The sequence below is a fragment of the Prionailurus bengalensis genome, chromosome F2 (assembly GCF_016509475.1).
Source record: "Prionailurus bengalensis isolate Pbe53 chromosome F2, Fcat_Pben_1.1_paternal_pri, whole genome shotgun sequence".
Taxonomy (NCBI): Eukaryota; Metazoa; Chordata; class Mammalia; order Carnivora; family Felidae; genus Prionailurus; species Prionailurus bengalensis.
In genome coordinates, this window is record NC_057353.1 from 73,813,063 (window position 1) to 73,833,171 (window position 20,109).

Genomic DNA, 20,109 nt, shown 5'->3' on the forward strand with positions numbered 1-20,109 from the left:
GGAGCACGGGGTCCACACGGGCCATTGGAAAGAGCAAGTCTGCTCAGTAATGCTCTGCATGGGGACTTGGCATTCACAGGGGTGTTTGCAGCTACTGCGGCCTGGGGAGAAATGAAAAGGGACTCGAACCGATACAGGGACACCTTAGCCCGTGGGTGCCTGGGAAAGGGTTGACTCAGCAGGGCTACGGCATTGAACCCTGCATCTTCCAAAGAAAAGCTCCTGGGGGTTAACCTCTGAACCCTCGCCTGACAAGAGTGTCCGTAGACCTGGAGCTTTGGGTCATGCCAGATGCTCCAAGCTAACGATACAACTTATAGCAGGGGCCTTGGGTCACGGCGTGTCGGCTTGACCTGTGGAGCGCCTGAAGACAGAGTAACTTCATGCCTCTAGGCTGATCCCCAATTAAAGCCCTGGACTCCATGGCTCGGGTGAGCTTTTCTGGTTGATGATACTCCATACGTGTTGTCACATGGCAATCCTGGAAGGATTAAGTGCTGCCCATGCAACTTCGCCGGAGAGGGCAACGGGAAACTGATGTCTGGCCTCTCCCGGGCCCTGCCCCCTGCACCTCTTACCTTTGCTGACTTTAATCTCTAGGCTTTCGCTGTAATAAGAAGGAAATGTGAGCATAAAAGCTGTTCTGGCTCTGGGAGCCCTATTAGTGAGTCACGGAACCCGAGACCCCCAAATACAGCGGGACCCACAGACGAGAAATCGACACAAGACATCAACAACAGAAAAGCCACACTTCCTCCGGGGGAAGGTTCTCATCACCTGCTCTTTAGGGGCATGGAGATTTATCGGGATCCCATGGTCAACGAGTCTGATTACTTGTATATAACCAAGCGTGGGTTCGTGGTGCAGAGAAATCCTATGTGACTCTCTCCAGGGTATGGGTTCCCCTTTCCTTATTTATCGTGTCGTCTTCCTAAAATCCCAAGTGTAAGTCACTCTGGGTACTGCGTCAGAGTCTCAGTGCCTGGACTCATTTGTTCCGGCTGCTGTGATACCCCTCAACCCATCTCTCCCGTCTCAGGATCGCCCTAAGCATCACGGGGGATTCTTGACCGTGGATTTAGGTTTCAGGGCAGCTCTAACACTTGGCCTTCCCCCTTCGCAGGGTTCACAGGAGAGAAAGAATTGCTGCTTCCCCCCAAGAACCTCTTTCAGTTAATTGATGATCTAGCTGGAGCCTGGTGAATTTTTCACATCCAGCCAACTTGGGCCAGGGGCCAGGGTGAAGGGATGGCGTCCAGTTTATCATTAGGTCCCATCATCTTTTCAAGGCCTCACACGGACTGGCAGATATTCTGGAGGCATTTTTGTTTTAAGGCTGGAAGAGAAGAAGAAGAGGGAATTCAAGGTACTGAGAAAGAAGGAAACGCTACAGAGGCATAAACTCCGGTCCCACAGCGATGGCCCAGGCTCCTGGGGGGGGGATGGGGGGGGCAAGGGTGTGACAGGGCAGTGGGCGGGGACTCAGGAGTCTGTGTCAGAGAGGAAGGACGTGGGCCAGACGCCCTGCCGGTTGGCAGCGAAGTCGAGAAGGGGACAGCTCTCCGGTCTCCACTCTCCGCCCGGTGATGGCTTTGGGTTACCCAGCTGTAGCCACCTCGCGTCCCCAGTTTGCAAAAAGCTACTCTAAACTCAGTAACATGTTGTTCCCTAGATGGAATATGTCGTTCGTGTGGAGATTTTCATGCGGCAAGAGCGAAAGAAGAGCTATTCGACTATAAGGAGCGACCAAGATTTCCTGCTCCCCCTGCCCACCCCCGGGCGAAGGGATTTGGACTGCTGAGCCCCCCACCCCCACCCCACCCCACCTCCACCCCGAATCTTGGCTCTTGTGCTGCAGAATAAAGGCAATGCAAGTCCCATGTGGCTCCACGACTTTTAGGAGGCCAGAGTCCTTTGACTTGATAGTCCAGGTAGATGGGGACCAGATAAGCCAGATCAGCCACTTTTGTCTGCAGGGGTGGGAGGGGAAAAAAGCTCGAGTCTGGCCTCTCCGGGAGTCAACGGGGGCTTTGCTACCATCTAAGACCAGGAGAGGGGCGTCATACGCCCTACCTGTAGCACCTCATGCTGCCTTATTCTTGGATTCTTCCTACTCATTTTGGTCAGGAATTTGAGCGTTCACATGGGGTCTCTTTTGTTTGATCTTTCTTCGTCCATTTGTATGTGTAGCTTACATGGGAGTCAGGGAGGATGAGAAACTTGCCCGAGATCACACAGAAAGCCATAGTGCTTGGCTGGGCTGACTCCCGCTTTGTTTTTTCTTCCCCTATACCTAATTGCAAACATCCAACTGTTAGGTGAGCAGGAATCAGAAATATCCTCCACTCTTTCTGTCTAGAATTGACGACGACCGCCTGAGCTGCACCCGCTCTTTTTGGTCCCTAACGAAGACGGGACAATCACTGAATTCTAGAGCTCCTCGAGAGAAGGCATTTATTGCCCAGCACCAAGGTCAAGCGTCTACTTACTGTGTGAGTGGGGCACCCTTTTCACCCTCTGACAGATGTAGGTTGCATTCTTCAGAAACCAGGAATAGTATTCAAGACAGTACCTAAAGATTCCAATCAGAGTGGAAAGCAAGCGTCATCCCTTGTGGCTAACGGAAGACAAGCATAATTTACAAAGTCACGGGCGCCTGGGTGGCTCAGTAGTTGAGCGTCTGACTCTTGATTTCGGCTCAGGTCCTGATCTCCCGATTGTGAGATTGAGCCCCACTTTGGGCTCTGCACTGAGTGTGGAGCCTGCTTGGGATTCTCTCTCTCTCTCTCTCTCTCTCTCTCTGTCCCCCCTCTGCTCCCTTCCCACCCCCCTCAAAAAATAAATTAAAAAAAAGTCATGGGGCCAATTATTCACAGCAAGGAGGCCCTCTCTATCTTTATAGGGTGTGTGGGGCGGGGGGCAGAGGATGAGCCTGAGCAGGGGATAACGCTTAGACTTCGGAGTGAAAAGGCTGTATTTTTAGTCCTGGCATCTTCCCTTACTAGGACGTGTGGCTTCAGGCTGAGTATTCAATTCCGTGGGCCTCCGTGTTTCCATCTACACACAAGAGGAAACCATAGCGCCCACGCTCACCGGTTACCTCGAGGATTAAGCGAGGTGACACTTGCCCAGTTCCTGAGCAGGGCCGGGCTCGCCACAGGCGCTCAGCAAACGATGGTGTTCGTTTATGTATTTGGGGGGCGAGTTGGGGCAAGAGCGCAGGGCTGTTCCTGTTAACCAGGCAGCGAGTACTTGCGAAGTAATATCCCGCCCTGGGCCGGGCCTGCAGGGATCTCTTCTCAGGGCTTCGGGGAAAGAGCGCTGGGCACATGCCTAGGGAGAAGAGCTCTCTGTGCCGCCGGCTCACCCCGGGACCCCGGGTCTTTGCCGCCCGAGCAGCTCCTCGTGGGATGCTGAAGGGGGTGCGGCCGACCAGCTTCTACTTTCCCTCCCATCGGCACCATTCTGTGAGTCCAGCAGACTCTGGGGAACAACTAACTGCTCCAGGAAAGCCGGCTGCAAAGACTCCCCGGGCTCCATCACCCTCAGTTTACAGGACACCGAGACAGGGAGGGAACTGGGGCACGGGATGAACTGATTTGCCTGAGGACGCGCTGCTCTCAAGAGACAGGGCTGGATTTGTACCCCGGTGATCCGCTTGGTACCAGAGCACAGCGCGGTTCTAACGGGGCTATCCCCACTTTGCGGAAGGAGGCACTGAGGCTCAGAGAGGCTAAATGACTAGCCTCCATAGCTTCTAAGTGGCAGCGCCTAAAATTTTTTTTAACCATATATTGAATTTATTATGTAAAAAGCTCATGCAAAACACCGAATGTCAAGAGATAAGAAGAATAAAACATCATGACGAGTCTAGAGAAAGAGAAACGAGAGTGAAAAATGACAGAGTAAGAACTCGTAACTCATAGAAGTGGGAAAACCCTCCAAACGCCTTCAAACTTACTAGTAATCAAACAACAGTTTTAAAACAATCAGATACCATTTCTGATCCATAAATTAAACAATTTAAATGATCGCATCAGTGCTGGTGAAATCGTACGCCATTCTCGGTTGGAAAGCAGTTTGGCAATAGGCACCAAAAGCTTTAAGAATATTAATTCTTTTTAATGTAAGGTCCCTTTAAAAATACTGACCTTGGGGATCCAAATATCTGGATTTAAATCCTGGCTTCTCCACTTACCAACTGTGTAAACTGAGGTGACTTAAATTAACATGCCTCAGTTTCTTCCTTTCTAAGATGAGAATAATTCTGATAAATATCTACTTTACTGGATAATGAGGATTAAATGAATCAATACTTGCGAAGTTTTTGGAATAGTGCCTGGCACCATGTGCTGTATAAGTTTGCTAAATGTGAATAGATTCAACTATTTTAACAACTTACTCCAAGAAATTGCCAGTTGAGAAAAAGCTTTATATACAAAATTATAAATTATCACTATGTATAATAGCAAAAAAAAAAGCTATAATAGAGGAATGGTTATATCATTGAAAATTAAAGAAATATGCATTCATTAAAATTATGTTTATGCCTAAATTTAAACCCAGGTCTGTTTGGTTTTAACCCTGCCCCTCCATATGGACACGAAGCTACCTACTAGCTTTGAGGGCCCAGCTCTGTGGCCCCAATCCCTCCTCACCCCCCCCCTACCCCCAGTTAGCTTGACAGTGTGCAGGTGTGGCCAGATTTTCTTCTAACAGCCGCAAGTTGCTTAGAAAGCTTCCAAAACAGGGGCGCCTGGGTGGCTCAGTTGGTTAAGCGTCTGACTTCGGCTCAGGTCATGAGCTCATGCTCCGTGAGTTCGAGCCCCGCGTCCGGCTCTGTGCTGACAGCTCAGAACCTGAAGCCTGCTTCGGATTCTGGGTCTCCTTCTCTCTCTGCCCCTCCCCCCACCTCTCAAAATAAACAAACATAAAAAAAAAAAAAAAAAAAAGAAAGCTTCCAGAACAGAGAGGACATCAAAGTACCCTGGGGATTGGGTTCAGTGTGTTGTGAATGAAGGAAGAAATGCCCAGCTCAGAGCAGTAGCTGAAGCTACGGGAAGAGTGAAAACTTGTTTGCACGAGCTTACCAGGAGCCTGAGAGAGCAAAGTCCTTCTGGAAAGGGACCTATGCCGGGGACAGTGGCCGGTCACCCTTGCTGCGGGCCACGTTGCATATCTCGGTGGACCTACAATGTTCCAGGCTGCCCGTGCTATCTTTGCACCTGCTCTTTGCCTGGAGCGTCCCCTCCCATTTCCTGCCCCAGAAGCTTCTGTTGATTTCTCCATCCAGCTCTAGTCCTTAGTTACCCTGGGGCCCACAGCGCATACTGGGGATCTGCTATGGCCTTTCTCATAGTTTTGCAATTTCTCTTTGCATGGCCGACTTCCCCACTCGAGCATGATTTTTTGATCACAGGGGCTGTGTGATTCAACAAACAAACACACTGAGTAAAGCCAGCCTCCCACTCTGTCATTCGTAGCCTGTACTCAGGGTTTAGGAGGAGACTATAGAACAATTTACTATTAAGTTAAAATACAGGGAAAGGAAAGGATAAGCTCAGGTTCATAGATGCTTCATTTCTCTAAGTTTCGACTTAAAACTCCTCTCTGGCAACTACTGCCTTCCTCATTTATCCTTGCACCCAGTGTTTGCTATATAGATAGTTTTTTAATGTGATTTTTCTCCAAGGGGATACGATGAATAGGTTCTGCCTCATGTATACCTTGGTTCTGTCCCTTACTGTGTTATATATATTTTTTTAAATGTTTGTTTTTATTTTTTGAGAGAGAGTGACAGGGACAGAGTGCGAGTGGGGGAGGAACAGAGAGCGAGGGAGACCCAGAATCTGAAGCAGGTTCCAGGCTCTGAGCTGTCAGCACAGAGCCCGACATGGGGCTCGAACTCACCGACTGTGAGATCATGACCTGAGCCAAAGTCGGATGCTTGACTGACTCAGCCAACCAGGCATCCCTACTATGTTATATTTTGATTTGTGTTTATGACCACTTCTTTCTCTCATCTATGAGCCCCTCAGTTTCTGGGTCTATTTCTTCTTCTTTTAAGTTTATTTATTTATTTTGAGAGAGAGGGAGAAGGACAGAGAGAGAGTCCCAAGCAGGCTCCGAGCTGTCAGCATGGAGCCTGATGTGGGGTTTGATATGGGACTCAAACTCACGAACCACAAGACCATGACCTGAGCCAAAGTCGGACGCTTAACCAACTGAGCCGCCCAGGCGCCCCTGTGGGTCTGTTTCTGATTCATCGCTCAATTCCTGTGGCTCAGCCTAAGAGATAATTCCTAGAGACTCAACTCGTGTTGTTGATTTGAAAAGCTGGTAGAAAAAAGTTCTAGCCGTGGTCTGATCCTGTAAGAAAGCATGGCTGCAATGCCTCCGTGTTGCTTGCTAACACCCTCGGGTCTATGGACCTTGCTCACCTCCCTCTCTGGGTGGAGGAAACATCCACACCGATTGAGGGACTCAAGACAAGGACACAATGAAAAGAGGCTGCAAACCTGCACAGGGTTCAGAGCCAGTGGGTGATGGAGATTTAAAAAGCTGAAGGGTCATGAGCGGACTCTGAAAGTGACATTAAAGACCGGAGGGATTGGCCCCGGGCCACCGGAGCAGAAGTATTCAGCCACGTTTGTTTGGTTCTGGATTTTACAACCAATAAGAAACTCCAGAAGAAAGGGTAGGACGTCTGCACTCTCAAGGGCGGGAAACTGCCCACGCCCAGAACTTCTAACATGAAACCGTGTCTGCCTTCTAAATTTCTTTTTACAGTCTTCACGTTTGGCCAGCAAATGAGTGTCAGGGATTTAGAAAGATCTGGAATGTAGACGGGCATACCCTCTGACTATTCTCTTCTGGCAGATCTCACCAGGCTGAGGCCCCCGGGGACTCCAGGACCCCACGAAGTCCTGTGAGATCATTGCACCGGGTGTGACGGAGCTCGGCTCAGCTCGACTCGACTCACCTCGGCTGCACTCGTGGTCCTGGGGACCCAGAAATGAAGGAGGTTCCATGCTGGCTCGCAAGGAAGTGATGGTCTAGTAGAAGACTCACTGGAGAGTCGATTCCTTGACGTACCCCTGCCACCTCTCTCTGCCGGGTCACCTGGTGGCCGGCAGAGCATCCACACGGCATAAGCAGCCTCTAACTACTGACTCTGGAAGGTGGCAACTGGCCCAGGTTACCTCATGGCCTCCATCCTGGGGTCTCTCTTCTGGCTCATGCAGAGGCATTGCTGGAAAAAGCGGCACAGCTCCATCAGGCAAGGGTTGAGCTTCCGGATGGCCAAGGGGAGGGGAGCGGCTGTGACGGCCCCCTCTTCGACCAGCAGCTGAGGACACCCTGGAAGATGCAACCCCAGACCGCTGACATCAACAAGGTTTGAGCAAAAGCATCTTCTCCCTGTGCTTTAGTAAGTAGAGTCTCCCCGGAGCTCAGGTGGCTCTGAGAGGGACAGGTGAGACAGGCTTGCTTCCTCAGTGCCCGGAAGAGCCGCCGTGAGAATGCACGAGACAGGTGGGGAAGGTTTCACTGAGAGCAAATATTGAAAAAGGATCTAGGGACGCCTGGGTGGCTCAGTCGGTTGAGCTTCCGACTTCGGCACAGGTCGTGATCTCACACTCCGTGAGTTCGAGCCCTGCGTCGGGCTCTGGGCTGACAGCTCAGCCCGGAGCCTGCTTCGGATTCTGTGTCTCCCTCTCACTCTGCCCCTCTCCCACTCGTGCTCTGTCTTTCTCTGCCTCTCAAAGATAAAGAAACATAATGGAAAAAAAGGATCTAAAGCATTAAACAGCAATGGATCAGGTGGAGGCATTTCCAGCGTGAGGGGTCGAGGATATGGTGACTCATATCAGGCAAGGGGATGGTTTGCTGGGAACTTCATAGGGAAGTGGAGAATAATTTGATGGAGCAGTGGGTATGGGGTGCGTGTGTGTGTGCGTGCATGTGAGTGCGCGTGAGCGTGTGCAGGCATGGGTATATGTGTTCGGCATGGGTATGTGGGCATGACTGTGTACACATGCATGGGTATACGTTACCAGATGATAACCGGGAGGATTAAATGAGAAAAAGATTTGTACGAAGCATGTTGCAAAGTTCCTGGCGTGGAATAAACAATAGACGGTGGCGATTATTATTGATTTACTAAAAATGTATTGAACATTCCCTGCATGTCGGGCAGAATAGACACAAGAGATACAACACTGAATAAGAAAGGAAAAGAGGCTTCCTCTTACAGAGCTCACCTTCTAGTGATTCGAAGATTATACTAGGATATGGATAATAATCTTCCAACAAAGAATCACTAGCTGCTATCAAGAAAAAGGATCTAGAACCTGGAAATAAGTTCTGGGTATTGTCCAGCAGACTCTGTGGGGATTATCTGGTTATATAAGAGTGTGTGCCTTTGACTGATTTATTGAGTAGGTTTTTACCACTCTGAAGAGGTTAACTGATAGCAATGTAAATGCATTTTATGTGGTAAAGGTGCAATTGATTTTTGTCCAGTAAAAAAAAAAAAAAGAATTTATTGCTGTAGGATATCAATTAGCAAATTTTTTTCCAAATTTCTAGGATTGATTATAAAGATCCCTGTTCCTCAAACTCTATTGAACAAATCTTAATTCATTAATTAATGGTTGAATAATATTTCTGACATGTGTTCATTTCTTATTTTTGTGAGTCATGTTTTTACCTTTTTGAAAATTAAAATTTAGCAGTTTTATAAATATATGTATATATTTATTTTTATTTTTAATTCCAGTGTCGTTAACCGTGTTATATTAGTTGCAGGTATACAATATAGTAATTCAACAATTCCGTATATTATTCCGTGTTCATCAAGATAAATGTACTCTTGGGGCACCTGGGTGGCTCGGTCGGTTGGGCGTCCAACTTCAGCTCAGGTCATGATCTCACAGTTCGTGAGTTCGAGCCCCGCAACGGGCTCTGTGCTCACAGCTCAGAGACTGGAGCCTGCTTCGGAGTCTGTGTCTCCCTCTCTCTCTCTGTCCCTCTCCCCCTCACACTCTGTCTGTCTGTCTCTCTCAAAAATAAATAAATACTAAAAAAGAAGACGGGTGTACTCTTAATCCCCATCACCTATGTATCCCACCCCCCTCCCCCGACTTCCCCTCTGGTAATCATCTGTTTGTTCTCTATAGTTAAGAGTCTGTTTCTTGGTTTCTCTCTCCTTCTCTCTCTTTGTTTTTTTTCCCTTTGTTTTTTTGTTTTGATTCCTAAATTCCATATATGAGTGAAATCATATGGTATTTGTCTTTCTTTGACTTAATTTCATTTAGCATTACACTCTCTAGCTCATCCGCATTGTTGCAAAGGGCGAGATTTCATTCTTTTTATGGCTGAGTGCTATTCTATTGTATATGCATACAGCATCTTCTTCATTCATTCATCTATCGGTTGTGTATTTATTAAAGTGGACAGAGGGCTTATAATGTTCGAGAACGATTTCATTAAAAATATAGGAAGGAAATGTATTTTGAATTTTACCCTGAATCAATTAGAACAGTAAACCCTCCAGGGCATTTGTCAATTTTTGTAAAGAGGCTATGACTTTTTGCTTTAACTTACTGAGCACCTGCTATATATCAGGTACTTTCCTAAGTTCTGTACCTACATTATTTCATTGAATCCTCATGAAAGCATGTAGTGTGGATATGAGAAGTACTATTTTATAGGAGAGGACACTGAGGGTCTGAGTGATTCAGCAGTTTGATCCATTCTACAGCAGATAGTGACCTTGGCAAGACCTGAGTCTGGAACCTATGCTTGTAACCACCACACTTTAGGGTCTAAACATCCTTAACATTCCTGAGGCTCAACATCCACATCCCCTCTCCCCTTCCCGGCGTCTCCCAGGCTTCTTCATCTCAGGAAATGGCACTTCGCCACTCAGTCGTTCAAACTTGGGAATAACGTTTGGTGACCTCCTGGTGATCACTCTACCATAATTACAGCCTCTTGAGTCTGTCTCTTGAGCACCACTCGAGTCTCCTTATGCACACAACCAGCTCCTAGCTCCAGCCCCCATCATCTGTGGCTGTGGTTAGTACAAGTCTCCTCACCAGTATCCCTGCTCCTCCCCTCCCCTCTTTAGTCTCCACTCTGCAGCCAGAGAAAACTTTCTGCACCACAAATCTGACCACGTCCTTTCCACTTGTCCGAGGAGAGGTCCACGCTCCTTCCGTGGCCCTGGGGACCTCCCCCTTGCCAGCCTCTGCACCCTCACTCCTCATCATTCTTTCTTGTAGCATCAGAACTCCAGCCACAGGGAATTTCTCAGCCCCTGGGAAACATCGTCCTTTCCTGCCCCAGTGCCTTTGCATAAGCTGTGCCTCTGTGTAGAATGCATATTTAGAGGCAGCCCTGTGCAGATGCCTCTTTCTTTTTTTAATTTTTTAGATTTATTTATTCTGAGAGAGAGAGAGAGACAGAGACAGAGACAGAGACAGAGAGACAGCAAGAGAATCCCAAGCAGGCTCCATACTTAACATATGTAGCCCCATATGGTGCTTGAACTTACGAACCGTGAGACCATGACCTGAGCCGAGATCAAGAGTCCAGATGCTTAACCGACTGAACCACCCAGGCGCCCCAGATGCCTCTTTCTTAATCAGTGAAAACTTCTTCAACAATTCCTCCAAATGGAGCTAATCTCTCCTTCTCTGCATGCACACAACATTTACCGCTTTTTCTCTAAAGAAACTTCTCAATCTCTCCCTCAAACTGTGATTATTTTGTACAAATGGAGCATCTTGGGAGAGATAACCTAGAAGGTTGGGATGAGCACAGGCTTTGGAATTAGACACATCTAGGCTCAAAACAGAGTCACATTTTATCTGTAGTGATCACCGAAATTGCCTCATGAAGATAACACTACCTACCTTGCGGAATTATTGCAAAAAGAAAAAGTAAAAATAGGCTTAGCGCAGTGCCTGGCAAACAGTAGGAGCTCAGTAAACATTCATTGAATGGGTGAATGAGTAAATCTCAAAAGACCCTGCGGCATGATTTGTGTGTGTGTGTGTGTGTGTGTGTGTGAATGGAAACAATCATTTATTGGAAGTCTTCAAACCCTTTTATTTTATACTTATATTGCTTATCAGATGGATGGTTGGATAGAAAGATAGAAACACAGAGATAGATGGATAGATGATATACAGAGCTATGTACGTAGATATAGATACAGAAAAAGATATACATACAGATAGTTTTAAATACAGTTAACTTGTTTTCTGAAACTCAGGCTGACAACTGCCCTTATCTGCTCCAATAATGTGTTTCTTTAGAACCTCTGGGGGCAAATGGCTATAATTTGGGCCGGCAGTATAATCATGGCTTTGTGTCTGAAAGGCCCATTCACCGCAGGTTGGGCGGGGGTTGGAGGCAGATCTCTGCTGTATGAAAAAAAGAGGCTGTGTCGTCCCCAGGAATTTAATAATGCTTCACTGACATATGACTGGAGAGTCCAGGAACATTCAGAAAACTAGTATAGAAAGGCGTCCAGGAGTAGGAGGGGCCTGAGGATTCAAAGCCGCTTTGAAGGACTCACTTTGTATCAATTTCTGTCCTAGACTCACTTTGTATCAATTTCTGTCCTACAGAACAGAAAGGAAGGGAGTGAGGCATCCCAAAGTGGAAAGATGCAACGCATCCCCGGACACCGAAGCCCCGGGCCTCTGTGAGGGATCTCGAAAACCCAGCCATTAAGCCCTGGACATAAGCCTCCTCGAGAATTCCATAAAAACGAGGTGTCAGAGGTGGGGAAGGCAAGGTGTCCTTTAAAATGGAACAAAAAGCAGGGCGCCTGGATGGCTCAGTCGGTTGAGCGACCGACTTCGGCTCAGGTCATGATCTCACGGTTCGTGGGTTCGAGCCCCGCATCGGGCTCTGTGCTGACGGCTCGGAGCCTGGAACCTGCTTCGGATTCTGTGTCTCCCTCTCTCTCTGCCCCTCCCCCACTCACGTTCTGTCTCTCTCTCTCTCAAAAATAAAAAAAAAAAATAAACATAAAAAATAATAACAAAATAAAATGGAACACAAGTAAATTGCACCTGGGGAATGGAGGTTGAGTTTCCGAGTCATCCTTTACCCCTTACCCCTTCTGCTGCCCCCGTGGACATCAGGCTCATTAAAGGAACAGCCTCTGTTTGGCTAAGCGCACAGCCCCTAGCTCAATAGGCGTTCACTCGATACAAGTTGATTGGATGAAGTTATGCGGAACTCTGTCGTTCCAAATCTCTTCCCCACACATTATCTTACTCAATCCAAAACCCGGGAGGGATAAAGACAGTTTTAGTGCCTGCAATGATTGTTATTATTCCTACTTCACAGTCGAGGGAGCTGAATTCCTGAAGCTGAGCGCAGGAGACCCCCTCTGCAGTAAATGGCAGAGCTAGGATTGAATCCCAGCGGCCTGAACCTAAATTTATCAAACAGACCTCTTTTTGTGGCACGACACAACCTCGTTCCCAACAAACAAAAGCCACAGAGCGGCGGGCTGCTGGTACGTACTAGAAACCTGGTGGGGTCCCGGGGCCAGGGCTGGTTCCTCTCCAGGGGCAAATGGCCAGGCCAACGGGGCGTCACCTGCAGGGGGCGAGAGTGGCCTCGCAAAAGTCAGCGTGAACTGGCCTTGGGTTATACACACAACCGAAGAATCATAGCACCTTCAGGATGAAAAGTTCTTGAAAGTTCTCTAGGGAAACTGTGGCCTAGAACGAGGGAGTGCTTTACGCAAACCACAGGACCATTTCATAAGACAGCAAGACTTATCAACCAGTTCTCCTGCCCCTTTTCCCGGGAGACCCAGTAAAGTACAGTGACCAGGTCAGTCAGCCTGCAGGTGATCCTGTCCTCTTGAGCCCCTGCCCCAAAGCCACACGGTGTTGGGTTTCTCTTCCCGGATGCACGGTCTTACCTGTTTGTGGGTATCTAGGAGCTGGTGCCTTGGTTGGATTCGGGGTCTGTGTGCCAGGGGTGAAGGTTCCTGGGAGGAAAGGAGAGAGGGGTAAGCTTGTGGTTTTTGTTTTGGGAATTTTTCAAAAGTTTATTTATTTTGAGAGAGACAGAGAGAGAGAGAAGGGGGCGGGCAGAAAGAGAGGGAGACAGAATCCCAAGCAGGCTCCGTGTTGTCAGTGCAGAGCCCCATGCTGGGCTCGAACCCATGAGGCGTGAGATCATGACCTGAGCCGAGATGAAGAGCTGGACGCTTAACTGACTGACCCACCCAGGCGCCCCGAGCCTGTGTTTGATCTCGGCGTGCCCGATGGGGGGAAGAGGCCCTATGCCACAGGTCCTGCCCTAGTCAACCAGCGGGGGTTATTAAGCCAGGTACCTGGCAGGGCAGTAAGGATACAGACCGGAGGAGGAGGAGATAGAACTTGCAATGGCGGCACTCCCAGGGTAGAGGAGGAAACGGGCAGTGGATGCCATGGGGAAGCCGCCGATCCTGGCACGAAATGAAGAAGTGGATGGGACGGCAGTGGCGTGGCACGGGCAGCGTCCAAGCACCGCTGCTCCTGGGCGAAGCGAACGTGCTTTTCGCTCCTCTGCGTCCGGGCACAGGCTCAGGGCACGCTCAGCGCATCTTCACCCTCAAGCATGGGCTCATCTCAACAGTTGTCTTGATCATGCTCATAAAGTCCTGGTGAAGGGCCACCTCGGGGCATGATCCTTGCGGTCAAGATCCTGGCCCCCGGCCAACCTGATAACACAGCCTCCTGGCAGGGGGTGAGGGAGGGGGAGACTGGTCAGGGGTGAGGCCGACCCACACCTGAGCAGCGAATGGGGGCTGGGGACGGGTGACATCTTCTCTGAGACCCAAGAAGTACAGTGGTTAGCGAGCAGATCAGGTCCACGGGCAGTCTTGCCATTTTCTCCAAGCGGGCCAACAGCTTTTTTGGATTCCTCTTCAATTACGGGGCTCCGACTCATCAGCTAAGCCCCTGAACCCGGAAGGCGTCAACTGATGCTTGCTACCGGGGCGTGTTTCTGTGCGGTTCTAGAAACCGAGCGGCTCTCGGCGCAACCCCAACACAGAGTTCACTAGTCTGTGATCGCTGGTTACAGTTGAACGAAAGGACCGCAGACTCGCAGGCGATCAGAGACGAAAGGGACCCAGGGCGAGAGCAGAGGCATGCTCCGCTCTGGCGGTGTCCCGTTTGCCACTGCCCTTGGGGAAGCGCGTCTCCGGGGGCTTCGGCCATGCTGCGCTGTGGGTGCCGTGGGACCAGTTAGTAGGAGCTGCCATTGAGTGGGTGGTGCCAGGGGGCTGTGTGCTGAGATCAACACCTCACCCGGGCCACCCGATCCAATCCTCACAGCCACTCTGAAAGCAGGTATCGCCTCCCCCGTTTTGAAGATGAAAAACCCAGGCCTCAGAGAGATCAAGAGAGCCGCCTAAGGACAGACAGCAGCAACGGTGGAATCAGGGTCCCAGCCCGGCTGTGTCTGAAATAAAGACCAGAGCGCATGGCCTCGGGCCGTGCTGGATGCTGGCATCCAGCTAGCCCAAACCAAAGGCGTTAGCTTTTAGTTTTCCTGTGCAATCATGTGAGGCGCTACTCCGATTACAGCTATCAAAATTGCGTTTGCGCGTCTGTTTGCGCAATTGCGATTTCGAGCCTCAAGTCGAGACTTGGCACTTAGGCCCTTTCTTACGAAATGTAGGTAGTTTGACACACTTTTCCTGAGTGCCTGCTGTGTTTCCTGAGAACTAGAGATTAAAGACTCAGGCCCTTGAGGAGAGTGTGGCCCAGAGGGAGGAAGGGCCAGTTAATGGACACTAAATACCAACGATGACTGTTACGACGTAGGGACTCTGGTGAGCGTGGATGGAGGGCCTTGGGCTGCAGGTTCCAGAGGATGTGATTTCAAAAACAAATACAATAAAACTTATGCATTTGGTTAGAGGAGTAGAAAATATAGGAAATTCATGTCAGTGGAGTGAAAAAAAATTAAAATCACAGCTACTTCCCAGTTATAGTCAAGGTTAATATGTGGTGAAGTTTTTTCAGTCTTATTTTGTTCTATGTTCTATTTTCTGTGTATATTTATTACACACCCATAAAAACAAATACACGTAGAAATATAGAGTTGGGATCACGTTTGACAATTTTTCTCTTGCTTTTGTTAGAACTCAGGCTTTCCTGATAGTAAAAATGATTATGTATTAATGTATATACAATTATATTTGTGTACATAATTAATGAACATGCTACGTTACATTGCATATACAGCTTGTATATGTAATTAATGTAATAACATTAATACATAATAGTACTCCACCAAAAAGGCAGTTGCATTCTCTGGAGTGAACAATGTTTGCTTTTACTGGTCACACGTTTCATGGACAGTGAAATCCAGGGAAAAGAAGACATTGGAATGTGGGCACATAAAAGAGAGACGATGTGGGAGATTCCTATAAAGAAGGAGTTTTCATTCATTCATTCATTCATTCGCTCACTCATCCAAGATGGGAAGAAAAGGGTTGGGGTAAAGAGAAGGAAGAGAGAGTTCACCTTACGATTATTAATTATGGTGCTAACTTACGGTTTATTACTTTTCGGTGCATGCATTACATTTTAAAAATTTAGAGAATGTGGGGCGCCTGGGTGGCTCAGTCGGTGGAGCGTCCGACTTCGGCTCAGGTCGTGATCTCACCGTTCACGAGTTCGCGCCCCGCATCGGGCTCTGTGCTGACAGCTCGGGGCCTGGAGCCTTGCTTCCGATTCTGTGTCTCCCTCTGTCTCTGTCCCTCCCCCTCTCATACTCTCTCTCTCTCTCAAAAATAAACATAAGAAAATATAAAACAAATAAAAATTTAGAAAATGTTTCAAAAACGGACAATGCTAACTTCAGTGAACATCCCCTCTTACCTGAGGCTGGGCTGGCCTGGGATGAGCTGCCCTGTGTGGACGCTGCCCCAGCAGGTGGCCCAGAAAGGCTCCACGTGGTCATGGCCTCTGCAGGAGATGTGGGTGTGGAGGACGATGTTTCCCAGGGAGGCCCGCCGGGTGCTTTCTCACCCATGGTCTGAGCCCAGGGCACAGGTAGGTTGGAAGTCCATGCCTGACTGCTGGTTGTCACCCACGGAGTCCGGGCCACCCTCCTGGTAGCTGCACATGGGGCAGTAACAGAAGACTTTCAATTCTTGACCATTTTGATTCAGGTATAAAATTACCAAAACGTTGAAATGTCACCAAATGTAATGTGCATGCATAATACAGATGACCCAGGGACTTACGCTCTACCCTGACCTGGGATAAATGGACCACGGTAAGCTTTATTTTCCTAATTACCAACAAGAAAGACACGTCCAGGGGCACCTGGCTGGCTCAGTCAGTAGAGCATGTGACTCAATCTCAGGGCTGTGAGTTCGAGCCCCACATTGGATGTAGAGATTGCTTAAAAATAAAATCTTGGGGCACCTGGGTGGCTCAGTCGGTTGAGCGTCTGACTTCACCTCACGTCATGAAGTTGTAGTTCGTGGGTTCGAGCCCCGCGTCGGGCTCTGTGCTGACAGCTCAGAGCCTGGAGCCTGCTTTGGATTCTGTCTCCCTCTCTCTCTGCCCCTCCCCCGCTCACACTCTGCCTCTCTCCCTCTCCCCGTCTCTCTCTCTCTCAAAAATAAAGGCACCTTTAAAAAATTACAAATTTTTAAAAAAATATTTAGATTTCTCATCCAGAACATGGTATATCCCTTCCTTTATTTCACTCGGTCTTAGCCAAAAGGCCGAGAAATGATATCACATCATTTATTTAAATATGCATGTATTTCTCCCATTAAAGTTTTATAGGTTTTTCTTGTATAAAACCCAGCACTTTTCCTGCTAGGCTTGTAGCTAAGTATTTTATGATTTTTCTTGCCACTAGCCATCACATCATTTTTAAAAAATATTATTCTGGGAAACTTTCTAATTATGGGTAATTGTCAAGATACTGGCTATGGTACTAACGACTTTCTGGTCGGTGAAGTTGATTGCTTTTCCTCATTCTTGTTTTCCTGCTTGCCTGACTCCCATCAGTTCTCACCTCCTCCCAGAAGCCCCTTCACTGGGCTCTCCAGGACAATAGCTCTTTGTAGGCTAGATGTAACTCTTGGTTCACATGCCTGTGTCTCCCTCCCTGGTTTGCGAGCTCAAGTACGAAATGAAACATTGATAGAGCTGCGTTTTCAACAGCCAGTCTGGAGTCTGGTAGTAAATACACGTCTTGATGAGTGGGTGGGAGAATGAATGAATGAATGAATGAATCCTATGACTCCGGTCCCTTGTCGGAACTCACTGAGGCACTATTGGCTTTTAACGAAAGAGTTATCTCAGTTGTATCTTATTTCCAAATAGCACAAGCATGGCTTTTCATCTTCAGCGACACCAGTGATGGTGTCCACAGAGGTGGTGGGGAAGGAGGAACCCCTGACACGCCGTCCGTGGCAGATTTCCATGCTGGCATCATGTTGTTAACATAGTCTTGGCATCATTATCCAACCAGTTTTAAATCAGCCTAACGCTGCCATAAAAGTCCACCATTTAGTGCTCATTTCAGGAGAGATATTGCTAAGTGCTTTGCCAAAATAAAAATACCTTATCCTTCAATGTGCTCCACTTGTGTCAGATATTCTTACTGATATGCTTATTGGGGGATGCTGGGTGAGAGGGATCAGGGAGACTTCTGTACTATTTTTGCAACGTCTTGTGAGTCTTAAACTATTTCAGAATAAAAGCCATACACGTGAGGGTTAGCAGGATGTTATGCCAATGATATTTGCCGCTTTGGCTTGTCTGTATGGAATCCATACTGGCTCATGTCGTTCTCTTATTTAAGGGATGCTGAGAAAGAAAGAGGTCTCTGGAGAAGGGAGAAAGGAAGGACTTTATTTATTTACGTGAGCCTAGGGGGACTAGGAGGGAGAAACAGGACAGGAGGGGAAAGGGAGAGAAAGCTTCTTACCCAAGGCTGGGGTTGGGGAGGCGCTGCCCCGCGTGGCCGCGGTCCTGGAGTGAAGCTCAGGAAGGCTTCCTGGGTTCTGGGTCTGCTCTCCCTTTGCAAGAGGAGTTGTCTCTGTCCAGGGAACAGTTCTCAGAGAGGACGCTCTGGTGCTCTGGGCTCCGTGTGGGGGGCTTGTCCTTGGTAGTGTTTGCTGGCTTGTGGGTGTGGGCATTGAAGTCACAGACGAGCCCTTGGTAGCTGTACGTGAAGGGAGATTGATAGTCAAGGGAAGCTTTCATATGGTTGACACTTTGGACACAGAACCGTCAAGCCCCTGAAAGGTCATTGGACAACAAATGTACTGAATGCCGAGCTTCGAACCTTACTTGGAACAGTACCCTATATCACCAAAGAGGAGGGTTTCTTTTTGAATGGCAAAGTAAGCTAAAATATCAATTTCCAAAAACACTGTGTGAGGAAGCACTGTGAACAGAATCAGATGGTGCCAGGAGGAAGCTTCTTGAAAGACAGGCTCTCACAGAGATGGCAGGAAGGCTCAATTCAGGGGGAAATCTACCGGCCTCCTTGGATGCTCCGTGGAGAAATGGAGGACGGGGCTCGAGTGTTAATTTTACCTTCTCTCTCCAGTTGGGAAGACTTGAGTGGTGGGGACGGCACGTTAGGATGACAGGCCCCCACTGGCCCATCGGGTCCCTTCTGGGTGGACGAAGGCCGACCTGCTCACTGGTGAGATTTCAGCCCCTGCTTGCCCCTTTGGCGGGTCATTGTGTACGGAACATCCTGTGCAATGGTTAAGATGTGGCCCTGCAGCCTTGTTTCTTCTCTCCTGCCTTACTTCTGGGCTCGGTAATACCCACATGCACCAGAGGCCCGGTCCTTGTTTCCAGGTGAATTGGACTCATGGACTCATGGACTCATGGACTCCCAATCAAACCATCACTCAGCCAGGTGACTGGGCACATCAACCTTGTAAATGTGAGTCCACTTGTACATATGTTCTCTCTTCCCAAGCATTTGTACTTTATAAAGGAACACAAAGAAGACACACAGTTGAGACTGGGGTGGGAAGGTCGTGGAAGGACTCTAAAGAAGTGACATTCACTCAATCCTCAGATCTGTCCTCAGAATCAAGTAGGAGAAGGGAACCCACCAAATGCCCATTTTATCCCCTTATCAAGCAGCCTCGTTCCACAAGAGATGAGCTTCCTTCCTCAGCATAACTAAGATAAATAAATGAAGCTACAAGATGCAAATCACAGCAGCCAACTCCAGTGGAACTGGAGATTTACTGTAAATTTCATTTCATGCCGAGAAACCCTGGTGAAGAACCTACTATGTACATGATACATGCCAGGGGGAAGGGAGAGGGGAGGAAGATTGTGGGGCTGAAAAAGATTCGGTGTCTGCCATCAATGACCACTCAGGGAGCAGACACACATGGAAAGTCACCTGTGATCCAACCTGGCGTAACACAGAGTCCAAATGACGTACAAGCGCCATGGTGCAGAGTCATAGAGATAGAAGACAAATTTTGATTGGGAGATTTTTAGGAAGGGGGAGGCAGCAGCTGAGCTGGGGATTGACAGATAAGTTGGGTGTTGAAATATGGAAAAGTGGGGAGAGAGTTCCAGGCTGAACAAGGCAGCAGAGGCATGGGAGGTAGATGCCATCTGCACGAAGAGGCAGGAATTTCAGTGTTGTTTGAACAGGAGATTCAAGGGAAGAGAGCAGATGAGGCTGAATATAATTCCAGAAAAATGTATCCTCCAAGCTAAGGGCTTTGGACCCTCTGATCTTGACTTAGTTCTGAGCAGTGAGGAGACAAAACCTAATCGTATTCCAAGACTATCACTCTTATGGCAGTAAATGGGTATTTTAATTTTTTTTTATGTTTATTTATTTCGGAGACAGAGAGAGACAGAGCATGAGCAGGGGAGGGGCAGAGAGAGAGGGAGACACAGAATCCGAAGCAGGCTCTAGGCTCTGAGCTGTCAGCACAGAGTCAACGCAGGGCTCGAACTCACAGACCACAAGATCATGACCTGAGCTGAAGTCGGACACTCAACCAACTGAGCCACCCAGGCGCCCCAATGAAGGGATATTTTAAAGACATAAGAGGCT

At 48.4% G+C, this 20,109-nt stretch overlaps 1 protein-coding gene across 1 annotated transcript in view; it reads right to left on the reverse strand.

Moving 5' to 3' along the window:
* Nucleotides 1–431: 431 nt before the first annotated feature.
* The window catches only part of HHLA1 (HERV-H LTR-associating 1), a 34,228-nt gene continuing 14,550 nt past the window's right edge, over nucleotides 432–20,109 (reverse strand). The window contains exons 10-16 of the mRNA XM_043602248.1: nucleotides 17,989–18,225; nucleotides 15,915–16,154; nucleotides 12,956–13,024; nucleotides 12,550–12,624; nucleotides 7,203–7,359; nucleotides 2,490–2,572; nucleotides 432–1,336 (exon numbers count right to left, since the gene is read on the reverse strand). Coding sequence (XP_043458183.1) covers nucleotides 1,293–1,336; nucleotides 2,490–2,572; nucleotides 7,203–7,359; nucleotides 12,550–12,624; nucleotides 12,956–13,024; nucleotides 15,915–16,154; nucleotides 17,989–18,225 — 905 coding nt within the window. The 3' untranslated portion in view covers nucleotides 432–1,292. The remainder of the gene's footprint in view (nucleotides 1,337–2,489; nucleotides 2,573–7,202; nucleotides 7,360–12,549; nucleotides 12,625–12,955; nucleotides 13,025–15,914; nucleotides 16,155–17,988; nucleotides 18,226–20,109) is intronic.